The sequence below is a fragment of the Centropristis striata genome, chromosome 9, assembly GCF_030273125.1.
Source record: "Centropristis striata isolate RG_2023a ecotype Rhode Island chromosome 9, C.striata_1.0, whole genome shotgun sequence".
Taxonomy (NCBI): Eukaryota; Metazoa; Chordata; class Actinopteri; order Perciformes; family Serranidae; genus Centropristis; species Centropristis striata.
The window spans coordinates 38,642,866-38,663,164 of record NC_081525.1 but is presented as its reverse complement, the minus strand read 5'-3'; the positions used below and the strand labels follow the sequence as shown (position 1 = coordinate 38,663,164).

The window sequence follows — 20,299 nt, the reverse complement described above, 5'->3', positions numbered from 1 at the left end:
TACGTCTGTGCCCCCATGCCCCTCATTTATACATTCAGCCACTTAATCCCAGTGGTAGGTCAGACCTTACGGACACGCTGCCAAGCTGGCAGAGGGGGATGATATTAATGACTATGAGACGTGACAGAGGAACTTGCAGGAGAGACTATGGACTGTGGATAAAAACAAAAGGATCAGCAAATCATCCTGTTTTAACACATTGCTGAACACAGTTAGAACCTCTCATGAACACATCCTCTAGCATTATGTGAAATAACTTTTCCATCCTTTTCTCTGTCTTCCGTTTTATTATTCAAATGCAGAGGAAAAAAAGGAGGAGAATAACGCCCTCCAGCCTTGTGCTTGGCTAATTTAAACGAAACAACTTGTTTTTCAGAAAAGGCACCAGAAAAAAAAAAAATTCAAAGTTTGTGGTAGTTGCGTTTGCATGTTTAACTGAAACATGTGCCTTTTGGCTGGGTTTCTCAGGCTCTTTGCCTCCTATCAGGGGGTGTTGTGGTGTAGTGAGGGGAGAGATCTTTAATGATGTTCCTCCCTGGTGCAAGCTTGATCTGACCATGTTCTGCCACGCTGCCTCTGTGGGGTGCCACTATTACCCACGCCTCGGTCCTTCTGTCTATTTCTGACATTCTCTCCACACTTGTTAGGATCTCACAGAGATATAGACGCTATGCACAGGTGTACATAGTCACACGCAAATGCATAAACACCGAAACAATGACAGAATTACAAATACCATGAGCACAATTTGACATTTAATCGAGGGTTTTTCTCTTTATCAATTTACTTATTTCAACATCAGTAATCTGAGCTCTGTTTTTGGGTGTTTTCTGTTGATAGCACCTTTTCAGACATGCAGAGCTTTGCCCCCAAAAAACTGTCATTCTATGCTTTTGCTTCAAAAGTGTGAGTCAGAGTGGGTCTGATCAATGCTGGCAATATACCCTGGAGAACAGACACATGGAAAAGTTGAAACCGGGCCTTCAAAAGGCTGAGCTATTGATTGAATTGCTTTCCAAAGTGTTTTTCATCTCTGGGACTATACAAGGGGAATGCCGGCTGGTGTGCAGCCGGGTGCAGATGGCATGGCTGACCACCATCGAGTGAAGAGAGAGAGAGAAAAAGAGAGAGAGAGAGACAGACACCTACCCCTGGCAGTGTTTTCTGTTCATGGAGAGCATTCTGGGCTTTGATGGCCGACTCTCGGGCGCAGTAGGTGAGGAATGCACAACCTGCAACAGAAGAACGCCACATAAACTTAATTAGAATAACACAAAATTAAAGTCGTTGCAGCAGTTGAAAAAAAAATCATCCAAGAATTAGGGCTGGAAACAATTTAGAAAGCAGATCTGTGAAGAGGGTCATTGCAACTCCTTGCAAAAATGTCTTGCATATACAAAGACGATTAATGAAAACAGGCAACTGTGCAAAACCACCAGGCTGCATGTTGACAATTTTTCTCGATGGCAAAGAAAAAATACACAACAAAAAGTAGGAGATGAGCTGAGAATTCTTTGTATGAATTGCCAGGCCTGTCCAGCCTCCCCATCCCTAGTGCCATGTCCTGTCAAAAGCTCCTAGCAGCCTGGCCAGCGTCCCCACCCTGAATAGTTGTGACAGCAACGGAGACAAAAGAAACAGGACTGGAGAGGAGAGTATTTGGGGGGTTAGAAAAGGAGAGAAGAAGGGATGGGATCAGTGTTGGAATGGAGGAAGGAGGGAGATACTGACAGAAGAAGGGAGAACAGGACGTGGTGTTAAAACTCTCCAGGGTGAATGCTGCCATGCGTGCACACACACAACATCTGTCAAAATCACTGAATACATAAAGAAGAGAAGAGAGGAGGAGAAAAGAAAAGAGAAAAGGAGAGAAGAGAGGACGAGAGATGGAGAGAAACCAGATGGAGTATTGAGGCAATCATTTTCCCCCTGACTGTCTGAATAAATAGATTTGCTTGTGTTCTATTAATGAGGTTCATATGGGTTACCATGCATCATATTTCTGCCACTCTGAAGATGGTTTATTAGCAGCCACTGCATTTTGGATCTCATTTCAACAGCCAAATGTATTCAGTGGGTGGTGATGTATTAAGTGTCTTAACACGGACAATATTCCAATCCGTTTTTCTTGTTGCATGAGATCACTTTCACCCACCTAAACATTCACCATCCATTTTTGCCGTGTGCTTGTGCATGTGCCGTATTTTCCGGACTATAAGTCGCAGTTTTTTTCATAGTTTGGCCGGGGGTGCGACTTATACTCTGAAGCGACTTATGTGTGAAATTATTAACACATTATTACCGGTATATCATTTCACATGTTATTTGCACACTAAACCGCAAGAGGGCGATCTAGGCCGAGTATGAGGATGAGTTAGCGGAGTTGTTTAAAAGTGACACCGAGGATGAAGATTTCATTGGATTTTAGTTATTTGGAGTGACACGGATGGTTTGGTAAACTTGTTAGCATGTTATTTATGCTATAGTTATCTGAATAACTCTTAATATGTTATGTTAACATACCAGGCACGTTCTCAGTTGTGTCATGTAACGTAAGCATACCGTACAATTATTCAGCCTGTTGTTGCCTCTATTCTATTTTTATTTTAAATTGCCTTTCAAGATGACATGTCTGTTCTTGGTGTTGGATTTTATCAAATAAATTTCCCCCAAAAATGCGACTTATACTCCAGTGCGACTTATATATGTTTTTTCCTTCTTTATTATGCATTTTATGGCTGGTGCGACTTGTACTCCGGAAAATACGGTGTATCTTTTTTGCCAGTTCAGTGACCCTTGCACTTTGACTATGTCTCCCCTGTAACCTCTGCAGAACTGCATCAAAAAGGAGGGTTAAAATGCCATGTCAGTCATTGATCCATTGATTGACCTGTAACCTGTTTTGCCTTGCTGCTCTAAGCCCAGAGTGTCAGCACAAGCACACTTACTGACTGCATTGTAAAAAATATCTGTAGATTTTACGGTGAAAAACTGCTAAACCATGACAGTAAAAGACTGTAAAATGATAAATGGGTTAATTCAGTTTCAGTAACAATGAAACACCATAAATGTATATATCAGCCAAAACAGTATTTTTAACAGTTTTGTTTTGGGGAAAATACATTACTCCAGTGTAAAATACACTGTAATATGTAATTAAGGTAATATATATACAAGCCGCCACTGTCATTTTTGCATTTATCTTTTGTAAAAAGTACTTTGTCTCACTGTTAAATGTACTAAACACCATATCGCTAACCAAAATATACTGTAATATTTAATGGTAAAATCTTTAATTTATGCATTTTCATTTATAAAGTATTTGCTTGTCAATTATATGGCAAAACAGTGTTTCTTTTGATGGAAAGACCTTTTATTTATACAGTAAAAAATGGAATAAAATGGCAATCTTAAACGTGAAATCAACAGTGCCAATATCTTTTTACCGTAATATTTAAAAAAGTTCTACCGTATTTATTACGGTAAAGTTCTGGCAACCACAGCTGCCGTTTTTTTACCGTAAAAACAACAGTTTTTTTTTTTTACAGTGTGCATCTCAGCGCCCGTATCTTAAATTCTTTCTTTTCCTATTTAAGGAAGCTCCCCCTTTTGTTTGGGACAGTCAGCCCGCCCCCCGCCATGATTTTCATTGTGAGAAAGACAGATAGTGATGGAGTCTGTCCGGGGTCGTGACCTTTGAGGTGGCTGACTGTAGCACTGTGTCACAGTGCAGCCCTCTCCATCGCCTCCCTTGTCCCAGCACCTCTAACCTAATGATTTCCGATGGCCGCCACACAAATCATTCAATCACTAACATCGCCGTCTAATTCCCTTTCTCTCCTCACCATCAGCTTGTAAAGAAAGAAAGAAATACCAAGACTGCAGAAATGTCATTGTTGTTTTGGGTTTGTTAGTTTGTTTGTTTGTTTCTCAAATGGTTGAGGGTAATAGAAGGGAATGGCTCCATTTTGGTAGTTGTTTTTCTCTCTTTTTCTCTCTCTCTCTGGGCTTGTTGTTGTTGTTGGTTTACTTGACAAATGCTGGCCCTATCTCTGAATAAGAAACAAGTATTTTGCATTACAATCACAAACACGGTTTATTTGTTAATGTGTAATGCATAGGGCATTGAGAATAAATTAATAACAACCACAACACTGGCAAACAAAAGGGAAACATGAACTCCATTTAAATGTGATTCTGTGCTCTTTAATGTATGGCTTAATAAGAATTTGCAGGCCACAGGCGAAAAAGCTTTAACAACTCCATAATTGGAATCCAAACACGTACAAATTGCCAGTGCTGCATTGCATACCAAGTGCAAAAGTATGAGGGGGGGAGCATGATGAAATTGTTTGAAACACAACAAAAAGCCACTGTAATCGGAGCCTGCTGACACAGCAATGGGGGAAGCCTTCCCATTGTGAGGCGCTGATCCTCTGCATCATCTGATAGAAACCTAAAACAGCCTTATCTCTCACATTGATTTCAGCTCCAAAGAGAAGAAATTCCTCCTCCTCTCCTTTTTGCTCCCTTTCCCTACTCTCTCTCTCTCTCCGTTCCCAACTTCTTTCTCTTCATCAATGCCAACTCCACTCCTCTCGTCTCCTATTTCTTAATGATATATTTTTCAGTGTGCGCGGTGTGTGTACTGGGAAATAGGGCTGAGTCTCTCCATCTCCACTGTGTTGAATTGGCATGTAATTAAAGAGTCTTACATGGGAGAGAGAGAGAGAGAGAGAGAGAGAGAGAGTGGGTGAGAGAGAGAGAGAAGGAGGGAGAGTGAGTAGTGGGAGATAGTGTACAGCTGTGGTGACAGCAGCCACCGTGAACCAGTCTATCCATTACTAAAACTGTGTGTGTGTGCAGCACAGTAGCATATTCTGATAATTGTTTTGTCAAGTTTACAGGTGGTGTATACTCAAAAACACTATGCATTTGTTTCAGGCACACTTATTCAATTAACATATCGACAATGAGCTTTTGTATCAGCATCTACGGAGTTAAATTGTGGAATAAGTTAAGTGTGGAAGTACAGAAAAGCCAAAACATAAGACAGTTTAAAAACAAATATAAAGACATCATCTTTACAAAGTACAGAAATTTAGAAAAGCCTCTGTAACATGGACATATGTAGACTGTAATTTCGTAACATACATGGTAATTGTATTTATGTTTATAATATATATATATATATATATAGTAATTTACAATATACGTATAGGTATTCACAATGTAATATAAATTGTTTAAAGTATATGTATATATATAATTTATTTTTTAATTACTTTTATTACTTTTATTTTTTTTTATTTTACTTCTTCCTACCCCCTTTCGAGCTTGCAGATAGTGTCTGTTTTTTCCATTTTTTTTGCTTTTTTGTTTTGTTTTTATTTATTCATCTATCAATATTTAAACTTGTTTTTTTATTGCTTGCATGTTCGAAATAAAGACAATCAATCAATCAATCAATCAATCAATCAACAATAACCCAATTACATATTACATATTACGAGAATACTGTATACATTCTAAACTTTGTTTGTTTGTTTTTTTTAGATTTTTTGTTTTTACTTTTTGAGGTCAGTTCAGAAGATAGAATCAGCCTTGGTAACGCTTTATAATAAGATCCTTAATAACCATTAATTAACAAGTAATAAGGCATTGTTCTTGCTTTAGATCCGGTAGTTGCAAAAAGCATAGTTAACTTATAATAGATGAGCAATAAAGTATATTTTAATATCAATAAGCAAACAAAATAAGATTAATAAAGACATAATGGGTGGGTCATGGGTGTTTGTAATGCCATTATTAACACTTATATAAGCTTATAAACACACAATAATGTTAATAAGCATCTTGTAAGGACTTACAAGGGCCTTATTACTTGTTAATTAATGGTTATTACAAGGACCTTAATATAAAGCGTTACCCAAAACTTGAATATTTCTTAAACTTGTGTTAACCACAGACCTTAATTCAGGCATCTAACCAAAAACCAATTACAAGAAACAATGGCTTTGAGACGAGGGAACCAAAATGGCAAAAATGCCAAGTCATTTCCAGGTTTTAGGACTCATTCCTGGCTGCAGCAGAATATTCCCACTGTCCAAAATGTGTATGCTCCATAATTTTCTTTGTGAAATGCATTGTTGAACAACAATGTCCATGAACATCGCCCTTAAAAATCAAGCTGATTTGTAATGCATTCTGTAATTTTGTCATCGAGGCATCCACTACAAAATTTGCTTAAAAATACAATATACTATAGAAATACAACACAGCTATTTTTCTACCCAGCTGATTGGATACGTAAACGATGGACCATCCCACACAAATGTCCATGTCTACAGCAACAAACATGAATACACACTGCACCTATTAGGTTTCACTGTATACAGCCACTTTCTCTCTCAGACAGACCTAAACGCTGATGAAATACATGCCTCAATCACCTCTTTAAGAAACCTATTTGCCAAACAGAATGGCAATATTGGACAACTCTGCAAAAATCTTCCAAAATCTATTAAATATTGTTCAGACATGGTCACGGCTATGAAAGTGAAACTCAGCTTTAAGAGAAAAATCATTATAACAGTTACAGTTAAATATAGCAAACAGTAACATTCACACTCTTCTTTTCTCCCAGAGAAGCACAAGACTACAACGTGTACTGTTAATGATGGGGCATGGAGATTTATGGACACATCACCAAGGTAAATTACACCTTTTACCATGTTGTTCCGGTTATCCGAAATCATGGGCTCTGAACACAGTTGCTCTCACTGTAAGCTACAAATTAAAACACAAGCAATGGGCTTTATAATAACCAGTACTCACATTTTGACCACCAACATGAACACATTCCAGGTCCTCATTAAATTCAACAAATGATTCAGTCTTCGGATTATTGTATGAAACAAAAAAAATATCGCAGGACCAAGGTTATATTAGTTTTGGATTTTTCATTAGTTTTAGTTTTAATTTCGTTGTGAATTTTTGCTTTCAAATTCAGTTAATTTTAATTAGTTTATAGAGTGAGTTTTCTAGTTTTGGTTTAGTTTTTATTTTTTGAAAATGCTTAGTCTCCAGACCTGCACTGCAAAAAAAGAAAAGTTGGGTGAACTCAAAATTTAAAGGCAACAAACTTCGATAAAATTTAAGTTGGACAATTAAACTAAATATTTTAAGTTTTGTTTTTGAGTCTGCTCAACTCTGAATTCAGATTTTTGTCAACTCAACTATAAGTTGTACTTATTTATAATTTCACATTGTAATAACTTTTAATCCTTACTTCTGCTAACTTCTGCAATGTGCTGAATTGGCACGATTGTAACGCCGCTATGAAATGTCAGCTAATGTTGCGACCACAATTTTGAGTTAGCATTGATACGCTAATGGCTACTCTTGTAGCTGTAACAAGCAGCGCCGCTAGCATCAGTTAGCCGCTAGCTTTCGCTAATGACCGAATTTCACCGCTTTCCCACATTTCACAACAAAGAAATAAGAGTTATCAGAACTATTGTCCCTTGTTGTGAACCCCAACTTAAGTTTTTGAGCAGACAACTGGCTTCCTTTGTTGTGCTAACTTACATTATTGCCCTAGCAAGCCCTCACAAGCCGAGCACGCAAAATTGATATATAGAGTGCTGGAAGAGCCAGGGGTTAAAGGGACATTTCACCCTAATATCAAAAATAGCATACTTATTATTTTGTGTTACCTGTGATGCTGTTTATCAATATAGATTGTTTTGGTGTAAGCTGTCCAGTGTTGGAGATATCGACCGTAGTGATGACTTCCTTTTCTCAAATAAAATCAAATTGCGGGGCTCAAGGGTAAAATAAATAAATAAATAACAGCCTACATTTGGAAAAACTCAACAGCAAATTTATTTTGGGCATTTTGAGCACCACATGCAAAGTGCCACTTAATTGCATTCGGCTATAATCAGATACAGCACTCAGCAACTACAAACACCAAAACAATCTAGACTGATAAATAGCACTACAAAAAAAATTATTTTTGATTTTGTGGTGATCTGTCCCCTTTAAATAGTGTTTGGTAAATCAGCGTTGTCTCAACTGTTTCAAATCAGCTGTTTTTGACTATAGCGATAATTACATATAACGTCACTGATTAAAAAATCTATTAAAACAATTATGACTAAAAATAATAAATGCTGATACAGGCCTTTTTGTTCTTTTTTGTGCAGTTTTCCAGGGTACTGAAATTTCCTTTGATGACATTTCACAAAAAATGAACAATCTTAGCAGTTAATAATATTTATGCATGCTATTAGGACCATGAAGAGAATCATTTGTGCCTGCCAGGAGCTCAGCACGAACATCCTACTTCTACATTGGCTCGTGTACTGCAGAACTGTCAAACACAAATGCAATTCCAAGGAGACTGGGTTGGTTTAAACCACAGCATCTCTCTTTTCACTCCGCCTCTTTGCTCCCTCTTTCTCCATCTCCTCACCCCAGAGGAGCCAAACTGCCCCAGCGTTATGAAAAAGTGTGAACTTGCTCTCAATGTGGCATTTCCTTGGCCAGAAAGTGTGAAGGTAGCAGAAACCAAGCCAGTCCTGGCACCGCTCTCGCCTGCTCCCTCACACATCATTTGCACTCTTTGGAAAATGCTATCACTGTGGGTAGATTACTTTCTTACTTCATTTACTGCCATGTGGGGCTCCGGGGGAACTGATAGCCTTTCAGAGGGGTCGGAAGCTGAAACACACATCATCAGCGCTGATACAATGTGATTATGACCTGAATCATTGCCAGCCAGGGAGGCAGGAGGCTCAGTGGCACAGATTGACCGTGAGGGGGGTAATCAGTCTGGACTCGGAGAAGCTTTTAACTCACATAATCACTCCCTCACCTTTTGAAAAAAAAAAAAAAAAGATCCTCGATCTGTTCACACACTCAAACAATCATGCCAATGTTCGGGGAGAAGGAGGACAGATTGTGGGAGTATGGACGGAGAGGTATAATAAAGAAGAGCTGGAGCATGGAGTTGGCAGGGACTTTCCAAAATGCTCTCACTCATTGTTCTGACAACAATATTTTCTCTGCCCAGGCCTAATGGGCTTGTAATGAGCGCTGTAATATAAGCAGTAGCCTAGCGTAACCTGTAAACCTTAATTAAGTCAGACAGCCACCTTAAAGGGAGCCAGCCAGCGCCTGTGCTCAGTCACCATCTCATGATCCTGAAGCTGACTACACTCCTCCATCACTCCTTCATCAATCACACCATCCCTTCATCTCCACTACAACCAGCTCCAAATCCTCCTCCATTTCTCCTTTCACCACCCCTCCCATCACACCATCACCTTGAGCAATGTCTGGGGGAGGATGAACGTCACAGAGCGCTGAGGAGCATCGATGTCCATCATGAGGGCAAGAAATAGTCCCCGGACCCTCCCTCGTCTCCTCTCTGACCCCTGAGTAGGAGACCTCAGCCATTGATTTGTTGCTACTCGCTCACATAGACTACACTAGCCTCCAAGCTGCAGTCAAACAGATCCATATGCAGCACATCCCAAAGGACCACCTGCCTGCCTGCGTGCATGTGTGAAAGTGTACATTTACAGAACACATACATGCACGTCTTACGGTGTGGCGTGCATCGTCTAATGAGTGTGACAAATGTAATAAATTGTCTCTGAAAGGCTCGGTGTATGTTTCAGGATCATTACCGGGGCAAAGAAGCCATCATAACAATAAAGAGAGACAGATTTTGACATCTTCACACTCACATCTACTGTATTGTGTGGCTCTGAGGTTAAATAATTCTCTCAGGGCACAAGTGGTTCTTCATATATAATCCAACTGTAGAGGATTTCTCTCAAAAGCTGACACAGGGCTATATACTGTAGGCGTTGTGGCGTTATGAAGGCTGAAAACAGTCATACAGTCTCAGCTACCTCATGATAAAGTTACTGAGATAATGATTTTGGCGGTAGGTGCAGCTTCTAGAAGTGACGTGATAGATTGCAACTGGCCGCCCATTCCCAAGTTGGCCACAACTCTTTCAATATGTAGTTCTGGATAACACTTAGGGCACTTTGGCATCCTCCGCCGTACTGTAGTCTTTAAAGTAAGCCTTGGCTTTTGTAGACTATCTGTGTACTTCATCCTTCTTCTGCTATTAAAGCCAAGGCCCCGATCTATAAATACATCTAGTGGCCTGCATCCCTGATGAGCAAGCTAATTGACACTGTTAATGGATGGAGTTTTACAGAGCTGTAAATAATGTGTAGGTTCACACTTGCTGCATCCTGCCGTGTTACTTCTGGGAGGGCAACAAGAGTTTACCTGCCAAGTCCCGTCGCTCCAGCCCGGCGTCCCTGCCTCCCTCCCCCAGCCAAGTCTGCTCCGGCCAGGGGATTTACACGAAAATCAATAGAAGTTTCTCTGAGCCCCCCCAGTCAAAGTCAGAAAACTGCATTTCCTCCGTTTCATGTACTATAACAACCACTTGGAAAAACAAACAAGAGGCGGTGAAAGGAAATAATAAAATCACTTTCACTTGGCTCACATCCATTGCCTGGTGCTGTGTATAGTAGTGCACTATGCTTCCACTGATGCAAAGTCTTCATTTAATGTACCTGATTGACATATTTGATGCACTATTCCTCTTTTGAAAGGTGAAAGGCATTTAAACCTTTGAGACAGATCGATTGATCATAGTAGAGCCACAATCACAGATGACTGGCAGCTGCAAACTGACTGCGGACTCAGAGACGGATCAGGTTTTCAGTCACTTTGATTTTACAAATTGAAAGATACCTTTAAAGACAGCACTTCAAAGGCCCAGAGGTTGCTTGGATGGAGTGATTGAAAGAGGAATGAGGAAGCAAGACATGTGAGGAGGAGGAAAACTACTACCCCGCTATACCACACACACACACACACATTCTGCTTTGTTTAAGCGCCATATGCAGGCCACCTTGAGAGAAAACATTACTTGCTTGAGCACTCTCAACTTAACTTGTAATGAGTACTCTGCTTGATATAGTTGTTCTTTCTATTCAATGCATGTACTGAATGGAGCTCATCGCAAAACACTTATTTCTTACAATTACAGTTATAGCTTGCATGCCTAAAAAATTTTTTTTTTCAAATGAATTTGTGTATTCGTCCCAGCCTCCATTTCTTTTTCTATCTGCCTCTCTTGTCATCAGTGAGCTGGAGAAGAGTAATAATCGACACAAACCGTCTGACTTACAAGCAGAGTGTTAATTGCATTGACGTATCTATCTATCTATCTATCTATCTATCTTTCTATCTATCTATCTATCTATCTATAGAACAGCAAAGAAACAACTCTGAAATGAACCCAAGAGCAGAACAGATATGAGAGCCCATCAGCCATTAATTAATGTGAGTAGTCTTTTTTAATTAAGCCAGAACTACCATTGAATAGTGAACCACTGAACGGGTGCCATGTTGGAGCTCACATAAAGTCTGCATGCACAGCTCATTCAACCGACATTTGATCATCAAAAAAGAAACACAAATTCCATCTATCGTCTGCGTCTCCGCTACTATTTGGCACACGATTCGCTTGTATTACACTCAGATTTTTTTTTTTTTTTTTTTTTTTTTTAAATGTGGATGCGATACATCTCCAGTACAAAGCCCCTCGACCAGTTTGTGTCTCTGGCGATAAAGCACAGAGACTGTTAGCTACAGTGTCGCCGCTTCACCGGGAGAGATAGATGGAAGGAGGGATGGCTGTGTGATGGAAGGGACGGGGTGTGAGAGGAGAAAGGAGGAGGAGGAGGAGGGAGACGCTGGAAATGAGGAGGACATGGCCCTACAGTCGCCCACAGATGCTCCCTCTGTCTCTCCCTCATTCTCTCCCTCCTTTTGAGCACAGTATGAGAGGAGCCGTCTTTTGGGGGAGGCTGGCAGGCAATCAGTGATGTCATGCCAGCAGTGCAGCGATGGCAGCTTAACCTATTTTCGGAAATACCACAGAATTTCTATTTATAACTGTGCTGAGCAGCATGTATCTTCACACATCCCTCACGGACCTGAGCATTCATAGACATTTTCCCATCTAATATGTGTCTTTATTACAAATTGGGGATTGCTTTAGGAAAATGGTCTCAATGCAGATAGTGCTGTTGCTTCAATTACCAGTTAGGGAGGTATTATCTGTGATGTCACTTATATTATATTTTAGTCTGTTGTTACAGCTAATATAGGCATTTTATTTCTGCTTGCATTGGTAATAAAACTGTAAAATAACAGACACAAGATGAACTCAAGTTTGTTCCAAATGTCAAGTAGAGGTGGGAAGCTATAGGCACTGTATCTGGTCATGTATCCATATTGAGGAGTACTGGGGGAAAATTGTTAGCAAACTTAATTTGATTTTTAATGTCCAGCTTGGTGCTGATCCACAGGTTCTGCTTCTCGGTTTACCCAGTCCTCATATTAAAGGGACTCATCAAAGACGGCTGCTCAGTATTCTCACATTTGCTGCTCGAAAGAATATATTGCTCAGATGGATTGATGATGCACCTCCAACAATTGGGGGTTGGCACAAAGTGATATTTGACCTAATACCAATGGAATATCTAACACACAGATTTAAATGTAAAATGGATGATTTTTTAAAGATCTGGGCAACGATTGTATTAAAAGGGATGATAGATGGCAATGAGGGAAACTGGTTAACTGATGTTATGCTAAATGTTTTTGGGTTATAAGGAAGGACATTAATTTACTTATTATTTTTAATTATCAAAAAAAAATAGCTTTCTCTCAAAATGGAAATTGAGATTTTTTGGAAAAAAAATAAATATATTTTTTTATTTTTAACGACTCTTCACTTTTTTTTCCAAATGTGTATTTGCTACATCACTGTCAATTGTAATGGGACAGAGCATTTTCATTGTATTGTCTGTATTACCTAATAAGTAATTGGATATTTGTTTTCGGTGGCCACAGTGTGTTGTAAAATGCAATAAAAAATATATATATAAAAAAACAAAAAAAACCAACAGTAAAATAGTATTTACAGCAGCAACGGTAGTAGTGGTAATATTGGAAAAAGTATTACTAGTGTTACTAGAGGGATTTTCCCATGTTGACAGCTTTCAAGTGATTATTTTATACATCTGCCAAACTTGGCCTCTGCTCCTCCTCCTCCACCCTCCATCCATCCCCGCCCTCCGGTGTCCGAGCGGCTCTCAACCTGTCAGAGGGATCCTCTACATCCCAAGCTGAGCCATCACTCTACTCTCCCGCTGCCTTGGGATAAAAGCAACTATTTGTTTCTGCATCTCTGACAAACACTTCATCTTTTCCCCTCCACTTATCCATCTGTCCATTCATCCATTGTTCTGTGCCCGTGTGTCTGTCTGTCATTTGCCTTGTGGGTCCCCGGCTGCATACATGTGCCATCCTCCCTGTCCAATTCGGTCGAGTGACAGTGCTAAGTCATATCCACGCAGCTTGTGCTCGCATGCGTTCCCAGGCAGATACATGTACGACATTTATGCATTGTTCATTCACACCGGCATCAAGGGCTCAACCATTTGGCAATCAGAGAGATGTGACAGCTTGACTAATCTGTGATTGTTTTTTGGCCAAAACATGGGGGTTAGCGAGCCCTCCAAGGGCACAGTACTATAAGGCAAGACAAATAACTTATTATTTTCCAGGCTTGTACAAGGCTTTATCGCATGAGTTCTCCTGAACCATTCCAAAATGGAGAGGGATTATCACAAAACATTGCATTAAAATCTCCTCTCTCCCCTCTCCCTTGTTATTTCATTTTCCATCTAAAATGAATCTGTGCCCAGCCAGGCTCAAACACAACATTAAAGAGCTCATGCTATTCTAACAGAAACTGCCAACCCCCTCCTCCCTCGCTCCTTTTTTCTTTCTCCCTCTGTGCCTTTATAACCCCCTCCTCTCTCATAAGAGTACACTCTGCTCTGTAGGCAATGGCACTCTCTGCTAAGCTACCCATACAAAATAGATAGGCTTCTATCCCTCTATTTAGACTAAGGAAATAGCTGTGACCTTTGTGCATGAACAAGAAAGCAGCCTGTCTCTACAGACTCTACCTTTAGAGAAGTGTGACCTACAACACACTAAAAAGAATTCAACCAAAAAATCCTTACTTTAGAATATGAAAAGACTGTTAGCTCATCCATAAAAGACAGAATTAAGTTATATGAGAATTTTAATTAACTTAAATGTACCTTCTTTTTTTTTCTTTTATCATTTTCATGTTATATCAAATATATCAATAATATTTCTAGAACAAATATATAATGAAAACGTTCCTTTTTCAAACATTTTGGTGCTTTTTTGAAACGCATTTCAGGATACATTTATGATTATTATATAACAGCAACAATCATATTAGAGCTGGGCAATATGTCCATCCTGATATAGGTTCTTTTCATAACTCAATAACAATATAAATCACCATATAGTATGTTTTCTGGTAATTCAATAAATACAAAGTCTATATGAAATAACCACATAAAGTTGTTATTGATGCTGCCGGTTTGTCTACTTTGTGTTGGAAATTTTTAAAATCATTTTGAAGATATATTGTTTCGCCCAGTCCTAAATAACATCATCAAGACATTTATATCAAGAAACTCTAGGAAGCACAAGCAAACGCTAATAATAATAAAAAAAATGTACTTCCAGGTAGCCAAGTAATGAATAATAAGCTTTAACACCTATGCCATTACAATCCTGCCTCCACTGTCCACAATCTAAAACAAGCAACCACAGAGAGCTTCATTCCATCCAATTAATGAAGTACAGTCATATAGTTTCAGTGTCTTAGTGATGAAATTGGTCCATGCTTTTCTTTAGATTGCACGGTACATCTTCCTATATCTGTCCCTGCTCCAGGCACCTATTAAGAGCAAACATATTCCAAAAAGGTCACGGAATAATGGCACTTCCAACATACTGAAAGCATAATATACTGCGAGCCACAATGAATGTTGCATCTGTGCAGGAAATCAATCCATTTGAAAGGCTCTCTCGGGCAGGGATTAAGGGGAAAGAAGCGGAGACGGAGTAAAAGCCAGGTGAGTTTGGTGTGCGGACAATAACCTCCAGCAGAGCGCGGCCTTGTCAGCATCTGAGATGGGCAATCTCCTTGGAAAACCAACAGAAAAGAGGAACAGAGAAGGGGGGGAGGCAGCGCTCCTCATCCTGAAGTCAAGGCCCATAGCGCCTGTCAGTACCAGTTGAGCTGCTGCATCTTTTATGAGGAAAGCCCTGTTGCTTATTACAATATTTACAGACGTTTAAAGATTGCGAAGCAAGTGTTGTTACTGCATTAGCTTGGCTCGGTGGCCTTCGCTCACTAGCCTTGACAGAAGATTTTATTCTAGATTTGTTAAATTGAATCACTGCACACAAGTGCAAGGAGACTTGTTTTTCCTGTGTGCTCACATATGGAATAAATTCCTTTATGAAACGGTTTAATGTCACTAGCAACCGTACAGCAGCCATGCTAGGAAAAGCCTTTATCCACTGATGTCTGCTCAGTCAGTAATATCATCACAGAGTGCTGTGTATGTAGCGTCCATGTCACTTCTACAGCTCTGTTTATAGTCTGTAAGTGAATTTATCCCATCTGTTTCCCCAGGGGGGATGCTGTCCTACAGCAGTGCCGTGATCTTTGACACTTTCCATAAGGCACACACAATATGGAGACGTGTAGATGCACTCTCACTCCCATCATGTCAAAGAAGAGAGAGGCTTCAACAAACCAGAGCTTGGTTTGATCATCAATCGTCTTTAACATATCATTTCATACATGAAAACTACAGTCTCGTACCATATCATGCATGCATTATGTTCAAACTACTCCTGTTTATTCAACCCACAGAGGAACACTATCCATCAGCCTACCTCAGAGTGAAAAAAACCCCCAAAACAAACTTGAATAAATATTTAATTCGATCATTCTGTGATTTAATGTGCTTCTGCTTGGCTGGGGTCTACGGCAATATCTCTGGTCCATTTATAAATGCATTAGCACAATGACACCCGACACTAGCTTAATATTGATACCCCGGCAGATTGACGCAGCATAGGGATTGTTTTGTCTGTCTGTGTGTGTCTCTGCTGTGCTGAATCACACCTGCAGGGAAAGAGAAATCTCCCTTTTCTTTCTCTGTTGTTTGAGCTCATGTTACTAAACTGCATGAGGGAAGATTAGTCAGTCTCAACCCAACGCGTGGATAAAATCTGTCCAGACAAATGGAGCAATTCATGTACCTTCAATCAGTTAGAACACAAAATGTAATTTTTTTTTAATCGGAAAAACAGCAACCTATAAACACATGAATAGAATAAGAATCCAGATTTAAGATTTGCTTCTGCATATATGCATAAATGTGCAAGTGTGTGTTCTGCATGTGCTATAAGTGGAAGCTAATTAGAGCTAAAGGGAGAAGTTTTCACAGTCTGTGATAAATTCAACATCAGGAAATCCTCTACCTATTAATACCAATTGGGCGACAATAATTGGCAGGCCATCGACAGCGTGGGCAGAATTAATCATTTGAAGAGGCAGACTAGACTGAATTTTTAATTGGCAGAGGCAGCCACTGTTTAGGGAGGCAACCAGCTGATCACCCAAGAGACTGCTGCTTCAGACAATGCACATTTGCTAATCCTCTTGAGTCAAGTTATTATGGCCATGCATTATTATCACGCTTTACAAACTAATTCCATGTTTTCCCTCATGGATTACCAAGGGGGAAAAATAGTTGCATAAGAAAAGAGGGAAATAATAAACACACAAAGCTGCAATGTGGATGAAATGGAAATCAAAATGACAGAATAAGTGCAGCGACTACAAATGCACAACACTCAGAATGATGAAAAATGTGTGTGTGTGTGTGTGTGTGTGTGTGTGTTTATCCTTCTGTCCATCAATGTATTTGTCAGTCTGAATGTAGCTCTTTGAGGCTGCTGTCCCAGTGTTTCTGTCAGTATCCATACTCTGTAATCCTTCTCTGCTTAATAACATCATTAACTATAAAATAACCTCATCAGAGATCATTGACATATTCGGGTATGATTATGTAATAGTATTTGTGTGGCCTGGATTCATTACATTTTAAGCCATTTCATTTGACTGAACAGTAGGCTACATTTCTAAAAATTAATTAGTTGTTTGCAAGTTCATGAAATAAAGGAAAGTACAATTTGATAAGAATGTTTTGGATTGTAATACTTTACTCAGACCAAAGAGATAATCTCATCTATCTGCATTTTAACAAACATTTTGGATGTTTTCATTATTAAACTGAATAAACAAAACTCAAGATTGACATACAGTAGATATTAAAGATAAAATGATTGTCTATCTACTTCATAGCCTACATAATAATTGTTTTGTTTTTTTAAATGGGAGATTCCTATTTGTTCTACAGCTCTTTTGAATGTCAAATAAAAACAAAAGCAAACAACATTTTTTCAGTGTTTTTTTTTACTTTACCACCAGAGTTTGAACTAAGTAATGCATATGCATTATAATAACTGATAAGTGTTATGATAATATTAAGTTAATTCATTAAAATAATTCACAGTTTTGTGCTGCTACGACTAATAAACTACTGAATTTATTCCATAGCTGTAGTTGTGTCACTTGAATGATGCAAAGATCTACCAAAGCTCTATTTTCTGTCAATGGAAATCAGTCTAAGAGCTTAAATTGTCTTCTCCCTGAACCCATGATCAGGTGACAATCACTCAAGAGCTAAATACTGCAATCATTATGCAACACAGGGCAACGACATTTGAGTATATGTATGCGCACACATGCACACGCAAACATACCGATGAATATCAAATGAGTTCTACACTGGAAAAAAAAACCTTCTTGCCTTCTACAAACTGTCAAAATCAACTGTAGAATCTGGAGCGTTAGCCATCCATCATGTGGCAAATAATAGCTAGCACATACAAAATCTATACAAATCTATAGATAATAAAATCTCTATATCTAGATGCATTTTTAATTTCCTTTGCCCCAGTTACTTTAATATCACTTATCATAAGGTTATTAAAGTTATTTGTTTATTGCAGTGCTGTGCCTTTTAATGTTGTGCAATCAATCACAGAATGTCAGTCATATTAATGAATATATAGGCTTTAGAAATATGTATATATCAATCTATTTTTGAATCCGCCTCCATGCAAAAGGGCTTTGTGGCGGTTATGGGCAACCTCTGTAATGTTAACAAATGTAATATCTTTTGATGGTGATTCTATATGTCATAGAAGACATTGTTTGCAATGTTTGCAAATGGCATTTTACAATACTGTCACAGATTGTCATTTGTCTTTTCTAAATGTCACTGCAATAAAAGGCTTATCTCCTGTACTAACATTCCTCACATATCAACATCTGCTCTGCAGGAGTGCAAGATGGGGAATCAAAGGAGGGAAATTGAATTTAGAAAGAGGCTTTTTCTCGCCCCCTCCCACCAATGCAGAGACAAAATGATAGTCGTGTGTCATGTTTTTGGTGTGTGGCATATTACATCATGGATGTTATGCGTAAGAATAAAGCGCGGCACTACTCCGTGTTGGTTTTTCTGTCTTTTGAATTGAGCATGATGTTGTATATTGTGATTACAATGAAAATAAAATATAATAGTGATCATTATTAACATGGAAGCGTGAATGTCACTGAACTATAGTTCTCGGGAGGTCCAACTAGGCTGAGTGCAAAAAAAACAAACATAATCAGCAAAATCAAAGTTGGTTGAAAGTGGTGATGGATGATGATGATGATGATGATGATGGTGATGACGTCTACACTGCATGGATTGATTGTAAATGGGGGGAGGGGCACCTATTGTGAAATGCTTTTCCCACTCCCACCCAGGCAGTGATGTACGCCACACATCCTTGATAACCAACTTCATTATGGAAGGTGGAAGTTGTCACAGTGTGTGTAGTGAGCTGAGTTGATGTAACACCCTCCGCCCCTCTCCATCCTTCCATTTCAGCTCAGGCAGCAGCGCAGCATGAATGCCCACTCTCCGTGGCGACGTCCGTCATCTTGCGACACTTCTTGCGCCCTTTTTTTTGGAGACACTGTGGGTATTGATACTGATTTCGCCGTGTTGTCGTGGGGTTTTGCACCCCCGGCTGCCCCATTCGCACATGGGCGAGAATAAAAGAAGAAAGCGTGCGGGATGAATAAATGATGCCGCCCCTCCGCAAAAAGACGGGACTGGCAAGGGAAGGCTCTTTAAAAATGCATCCTATCCAAGCGCCTCTGCCCCACTTAAGAGCGTGTTAAGGAAATAGCAATAAAATACACAACATGGACAACACACTTTGTCACCCTATCACTCGTGATACTGCACGCACGCATAGAATTTGGAAATCTCCTATTTTGCTTCCCCGTGTTGAAAGAAATAAGAAAAAACGCTCTAAAATTATTAGAAAAAAAATAACTTAATATGCAATCATACCCTGGACAAAATGATAAACCTAAATGAAATATGTAAGCAATGATTGTTTAGAATAGTACACTGATATCATATCCGGATGCAGCCTAATGAAATGGAATAAAAAGTGATAAATAACCATGTTTTTGGCGTCACTATTTCAACACAAATTACTTTAAAATGGTGCAGGAAATAATAAGCATTTATGAAGCTAAATATGGGCCTTGCAGCCATTTGAGGGGCGACACGTTACCTTTGTGCATGCCGGTGTATCGGTCCTTGAGAACTGTCAGTTCGTGGATTTTCCCAAACTGTTCAAACAGGGGCTTCAGGTCTTTTTCCTCCAAGTTCCGCGGTATCTGCCCGATAAACAGCTTAATGGCATCTTGGTCTTTCATGTTGCCGCTCTCCGGATGAATTGAAATGGGTTCTGACCCGTTCATGGGTTTCGGAAATGTGATCTGAGGGTACTGGTGCTGATGTGGGATAAGTAGTAGTGGTTGTTGGGTCGGTGGTGCCCCCGGTCCGGTGAAAACCAGGCTGGAGTGAGCGGGCTGGGGCTGCTGTGGATGGTGCTGCCTTCTTGTTTCAGTCTGAGTGAATCTGGCCATTCTGAGCTGGGAGCAGAGTGGATAATAATGACAACACACACACACACTGTGAGAGAGCAAGCACTCAGCTGGAAACCAGGCTGACTTTCTATCCGACACACAACACACACACACGCACACACACAGTACAAGGCAAGCAAAGGGGGGTGATAGTGGCGGAGGAAGCTGAGGGAGCGAGATTAGACGCTCTGGAGCGACACCCAGCGGCAGCCTGCA

General features: G+C 39.7%; 1 protein-coding gene across 1 annotated transcript in view; it reads right to left on the bottom strand.

Moving 5' to 3' along the window:
- The window catches only part of celf5a (cugbp, Elav-like family member 5a), a 294,626-nt gene extending 274,543 nt beyond the window's left edge, over window positions 1-20,083 (bottom strand). The window contains exons 1-2 of the mRNA XM_059342003.1: window positions 19,726-20,083; window positions 1,150-1,232 (exon numbers count right to left, since the gene is read on the bottom strand). Of these exons, the coding sequence (XP_059197986.1) occupies window positions 1,150-1,232; window positions 19,726-20,083 (441 nt within the window). The remainder of the gene's footprint in view (window positions 1-1,149; window positions 1,233-19,725) is intronic.
- Window positions 20,084-20,299: the final 216 nt, after the last annotated feature.